This window comes from Heterocephalus glaber, unplaced genomic scaffold (assembly GCF_053883595.1).
Source record: "Heterocephalus glaber isolate CG9 unplaced genomic scaffold, H.glaber_assembly_v1.0 deba00001687, whole genome shotgun sequence".
Classification (NCBI taxonomy): domain Eukaryota; kingdom Metazoa; phylum Chordata; class Mammalia; order Rodentia; family Bathyergidae; genus Heterocephalus; species Heterocephalus glaber.
Window position 1 is genome coordinate 9,994,594 of NW_028258412.1, and position 5,407 is coordinate 10,000,000.

Genomic DNA, 5,407 nt, shown 5'->3' on the forward strand with positions numbered 1-5,407 from the left:
GCACTGAGCAGATTGGGATGTGATGCAGGGCTCTCTGGTGCCACATCTTGCATGAGAATCTCTCTTGAGGCCCATACTAACCAGAAACATGCAGAGAAGAGAAAGCTGGGAAATGTCACACAGTCTGGCCAAGTTGATGCAAGCTTCAAGCTATTTTTCATCTACCTGCCAAAGAACAAAAAGTGTGAGAGCTCCATATGCCAGCAACTACACGGGGACACAAGCTATCTGGCAGGTCTGGTGTGGGTGTCAATGAGGGTCCAACTGGTGGAGGAAAATGGGTGTGCTGATTAACCAGCCAGTCTGCCATGTGGATTTCTCCTCCAGGCAAACCTGAACTTATTCACAAAGTACAATGCTGTTTGAAGCACTGCCCAACTGGAGACTAGTTCAGTAAATTGGTTCTTAATTAGTTTAGATTGTTTTAACCTTGTACCATAATATTTATTTTCTACACTAATGAAGACTGTAAGGCCAGCTGGATGTGGTGGCACATCCCTGTAATCTCAACTATTAGGGAGGCTGAGGCAGGAGGGTGGCAAGTTAGGCCAGGCTAGGCAACTTAGGGAGATTGTGCTTCAAAACAAAAGTTTAGAAGAGCTGGGGATGCCAGTCATAAACCACGTGCTTAGTATGTGTGAGGCTAAGCAATCCTCAGTGGCACACACACACACACACACACAAATCAGTTTTTCACACGTTTGTCTCTGACATATCATTAGAGGGACCCAGTACTGTGGCCAATGAGCCCCAAATGTATTATAGCTGAATTACAAGCACAGTTTTGATCCTGGAGCAGTACCAGATGATTGAACATGTTGGGGTGTGTGTGTGTGTGTGTGTGTGTGTGTGTGTGTGTGTGTTGGAGAGGAGGGGGATCATTCTCTATGCTATGGACCTAGCAGGGACCCAAGGGGCAGGGCTTGCAATGGCAGAAGCGGGGCGGGGGGAGAGCCTAGAGGGAGTGTCACTGGGAGCTTTTGATGGGCCTGGGCTGGAATTGCTCCCCCACTCAGCTCATTCTGCCCCACCCAGACCTGGGCATGACCACCCAGCTGCAAGGGAGTCTGGGAAGTGTAGTCTAGCATGCAGCTAAAAGATGGGTCTGAGCTGTGTGGGCTGCTGAGTGGCTCAGAGACACCACCCTGACTTCACTTCCCTAACTGATTTTTGTCCTTAGAAATTCAGCTGGAGCCAGACTCTTCCAGGAAACTCCCCCTGACTTCCCATGCCCATGACAGGCTGCATGGACCTGAGGACAGAGGACCCCCAGCAAGCCCCACTGCAGTCTAGCCTACCACAGACACTCAGCCAGCCCTAGGTTTTCAGAAGGAACCAGCCTGGAAGAGGGTGGCCTGCACTTCCCCATTGTGCCTGTCTTGGCTCAGAGCCCTCCTTTTTCTCAACCCTGGGTCCACTACTCAGCCAACTGTCTGCTCTATGGGAGGCTGCAGGTTGAGTGAAAAGAGAAGTGTATACTTCCTTCTGCCTTAGCAGGTTGCCCCATGACTCTGACTGGGCTGAGCTGCCAGGCCTGCTCAGTTCAAGCTTCTTTTTTTTTTTTCAGTTCAAGCTTCTTTAGAGAGACCTGAGACCTGGGCCTGGCCCTGGGCACATGCTCCTCCCTTCATCCCTTCACCCAGCGGTGTGCTAGGGTCCTGTGAGTGCTTTGCTGGCCCCTGTTTGATAGTCCAGCTCTCCCATCACCTGTTCCCAAGTCCCTGCATTACCATCTTCCTCGCTTCAACTGGTACAAGGGGCAGGAGGCAAAAAAACAGGTTCCACATTATGAGTCTGTCAGTCCAACCTTCGGGGTGCCACCCATGAGCTCCCACTCTTGGCTGTCCTGCGAGGCCTGGGGCTGGTGTTTGACAGGCAGACCACGTCCCCAAGGCAGAGGTCTCCAGTGTCTGTACCTGCTCTAGTACTTTCCACCTTTGCACAGGCACAGCCGAACCTCTGTCTTCCTCAGGCCCCGGGAAAGCCCCCATCAGGTGGCGGGGCTTCCCAGCCTGGCCTGCCCCTGGCACTGGGAATGTCTGCAGTCTGGGGCCAGGGCCACAGCTAGGCACCTCTTCTCTTGTTGAGGGGGTACAGCTCTAGGGCACATCCTGGAGGGAAAGGGGTGGGTGGAGGATAGCCCAAGAAAGCTCATGCTTTGCGTGTGTGTGTGTGTGTGTGTGTGTGTGTGTGTGTGTGTGTGATACTAGGGATTAAACCCAGGGCCTTCACATTGAGTTACATCCCTAGCCCTTTTTAAATTTTGAGACAGGCCTTCACATTGAGTTACATCCCTAGCCCTTTTTAAATTTTGAGACAGGGTCTCACTAAGTGGCTAGAATGCCCAGGCTGGGTCAGAACTTGCAATCCTCTTACCTCAGCTTCTGAGTGCTGAGATTGCAGGTGTGTGCCACTATGCTTGGTTTACAACTATCTTTTGACTCAGGTTTGCATGTCTGTGATACCCTTTGCTATATCCGTGAGCTGTGAAGCTGCCCCTGCCCTCCTGGCCTCCCTGCTCCATGTTCACTCTTGACCCAAAAATTGACCTCTCTCTCACTGACAAGTGGCCCGCCTGGCCTGGCTTGGCACGGGGACACAGTGGAAACTCAGTCTGTGGGAGCCAAGCCCTGCTCTACCTCATCTGCAGAGAGGAAAGTACCAGCCCCACCCTGCCTGGAGCTCCGAGCCCAGAGTTGTGGGGTCTGGAAGACAGGACGCATGGGCTCCAACCTCTCCACCCTTCTCCTGGGTGCCCCCACCTTCCCAACTCCTCTCAGCTACTCTCTCACACGCACCCCAGCACACACCTCCTCCAGAAACCCTCTGGATAGGACCCTGCCCCAGCTCTTCTCTTGCTCTCCGGGACCCTTCTCTAAGGGCAAGGCTGAGGAGAGGTCTGGACTCTGATCAGTGCCAACTGGGCAAGTTGTGCCACTCACTGCAGGGCAACATGTGCAACCTGAGAATCCGGAGACTGGGGGGACCTAGTGGCCCTCCTAGGTAAGGAGGGATGAGCTGTGCATGAACTCTGTCTGGCTGCAGTCGCGACCAAGCCTGCAGGCCCAGCTGCAAGGAGGCGGCTGACTTCCCTCCCCAGCCAGCTGGGAGTGGCACAACCTCCACTCACTGTTTCTACCCAATGCTGTCCCCGTGTGGCCTCACCAGCATTGCAAGTCACACTGAGGCCTGTGCTCAAGTCCCCGTCTAGATTTTCCGTCTGAGGGCACCTTTTTGACCCTCTCCTACCCCGTACAGCCCAGCTGGGCCTTCATTCCATGACCTCTCCGCAAGGGAGAACTTCAGCCCATGTTTGTGCTGAAGAGGTTCCATAGCATTCCTGTCATACCTGGGCCCGGAGGAGGGGCAGGTAAGGAGCTGCTCAGGGGAGCAGGTGTTCAAGTGGGTGGCAGAGGCATGAGGCCTGGTTCTGGGCCTCGCTTCTGCACATCCCTGAGCTAAAGAACATGGCCCCTGCTCACTGGAGGACTTCGGCATAGGCCTCCTAGTGGTGACTCCCGGCCCAGGAGCTGTCTTTTGTAGAGAAGTGCCAGGGGCAGGGTCGAAGGCCCAGGCCAGGCTATGCCTGCTTGCTGCAGGGTAGGCAGCTCTTCTCAAGGAATACCAGGGCAGGGGAATGGGTAGGCACCTAGTGGAGAGGGCGGCCGTGGTTAGGCCCAGTCTGTCCCTTCCAATCTCCAGAGCACTCTATGTGATACCCTCTGCCCAGCCTTTTTCTCCCATCATTCTTCATCCCTGCGCCACTAGGGGTCACTGTTGGGCTTTTTTCCATCACCACTAGGGTTGGATGCAGGATTTTCACTCTAAACTACATCTCCAGTCCTTTTTGAATTTTTTATTTTGAGATAAAGTCTCATTAAGAAAATAAATTGCCCAGGCTGGGCTTGAACTCATGATCCTCCTGCCTCGGACTCTCCCAGAGTGCTGGGATTATAGGTGTAACCACCACATCCCGCTGGGGCTGGGGGTGTCACTGTTCTTAATCCCATCTTACACATAAAGAGAGAGGGGTTGAGGAGAGTAACAGGGGGGCAAGGGAGATGAAGCAGGCAGGACTCAGACCCTGGTGCTGGGTGGGTGATTCTCCAAAGTGAGGCCCAGAATGAGCACCAGGACACCAGGAAGGGACACAGGGAGCTTGTTTTCTCCTCATACAGACAGGGAGGGGTGTTACCAAGCGACATTCCAGAAGAGGTAGAAATATAAACCCGGAGTGTGGAGTGTGGAGTTTGGTTCCTCCCATCATTGCAGTCCTTGCTAGGGGTCCTAAGGCCTCTCCTCGCCCTGGGGCTGGGCCCACCAGGGGTCTCAGGCTGGGCTGGAGGTGCAAAATCCAAAGCGCCTTGGCATTGGGGGGCCCCACAGGGTGAGGAGGGCAGGTCTCTGTCAGGGATCAGGGTCACCACCAGGCTACAGGGAGTGAGGTATTGGAATTTGAGTTTCTGATACAGATGTGTTAGGGCTCAGGACACAGCTATTAGAATTCCAGAGTATGAAGTCTCAGGTCTAAGGAATTACAGCCTTGAGTAATAGGGGAACAAAGCAAGGTGCAGGCATTGTGCCTCAGGGCTGAGATGGATCAGGCACTGGGTCTTGGGTCCACAGGAATTAAAAACCCAGGTATTGGGTGCCTAGTTCTAGGGATCTGGAAACCATAGACTTGGTGTACATGTGATTGTTAGACAGCCTTCTCCTGGGAGTCTGGGTCCTGGTGACCCTGACATGAACCTGTGTTGCTGCCCGAGTGTGCTCCAGTCTCAGGGATGAGAACTCCACAGGTTCCTGCAATAGAGATGCAGCTTGCAGCAGGCAAATAACCACCGGCTCCCCCAGGGTCCCAAGAGGGCTGAAGAGGGGCATCGACTGGGGGATCCATGGGGCAGTGGGGTGGGGGGCTCCTCCTAGGTGGAGTCTCACATGCCCTTCCTGCGCCGCAGCAGCACATAGATGACAGTGACCAGCACCACCGCCGCCAGGCCTCCAAAGATGATGCTCAGCAGCACTGTGTAGCTCCGTCCTGGCAAGAGGGCAAAGGTGCTGAAGGTCTCTCAGGCATGCTGGCATGCAGGGGCTGGAGGGAGCACCGGGAGGGGGCATCCTCACCTAACTGGCACTGTGGGGTGGGTGTGGACCAGGTGCCATCAGCCTGGCAGGTGCTGGTCTCTGCTCCAGCCAAGCTGTAGCCACTCTCACAGTGGAAGCGGATGGTAGAGCCCATCAGGTACTTGAAGTCTTCCTTGTGGCCATTGGAAGGGGCGGCCAGCCAGCCACAGGATACCTCTGGGATGGGGGCAGAGCAAAGACGACAGCCCTGAACTGCTGGCCACTGCATGTCACTGGCCAGCCTGGAGGACACTGTCTCAGTGCAAGCTACCCATCCCCTCCC

The 5,407-nt window shown here is 54.8% G+C and overlaps 1 protein-coding gene across 1 annotated transcript in view; it reads right to left on the reverse strand.

Moving 5' to 3' along the window:
* Positions 1-3,841: 3,841 nt before the first annotated feature.
* Susd2 (sushi domain containing 2) overlaps positions 3,842-5,407 on the reverse strand; it is an 8,020-nt gene continuing 6,454 nt past the window's right edge. Inside the window, exons 13-15 of the mRNA XM_004843561.4 lie at positions 5,125-5,301; positions 4,939-5,038; positions 3,842-4,803 (exon numbers count right to left, since the gene is read on the reverse strand). Coding sequence (XP_004843618.2) covers positions 4,779-4,803; positions 4,939-5,038; positions 5,125-5,301 — 302 coding nt within the window. The 3' untranslated portion in view covers positions 3,842-4,778. The remainder of the gene's footprint in view (positions 4,804-4,938; positions 5,039-5,124; positions 5,302-5,407) is intronic.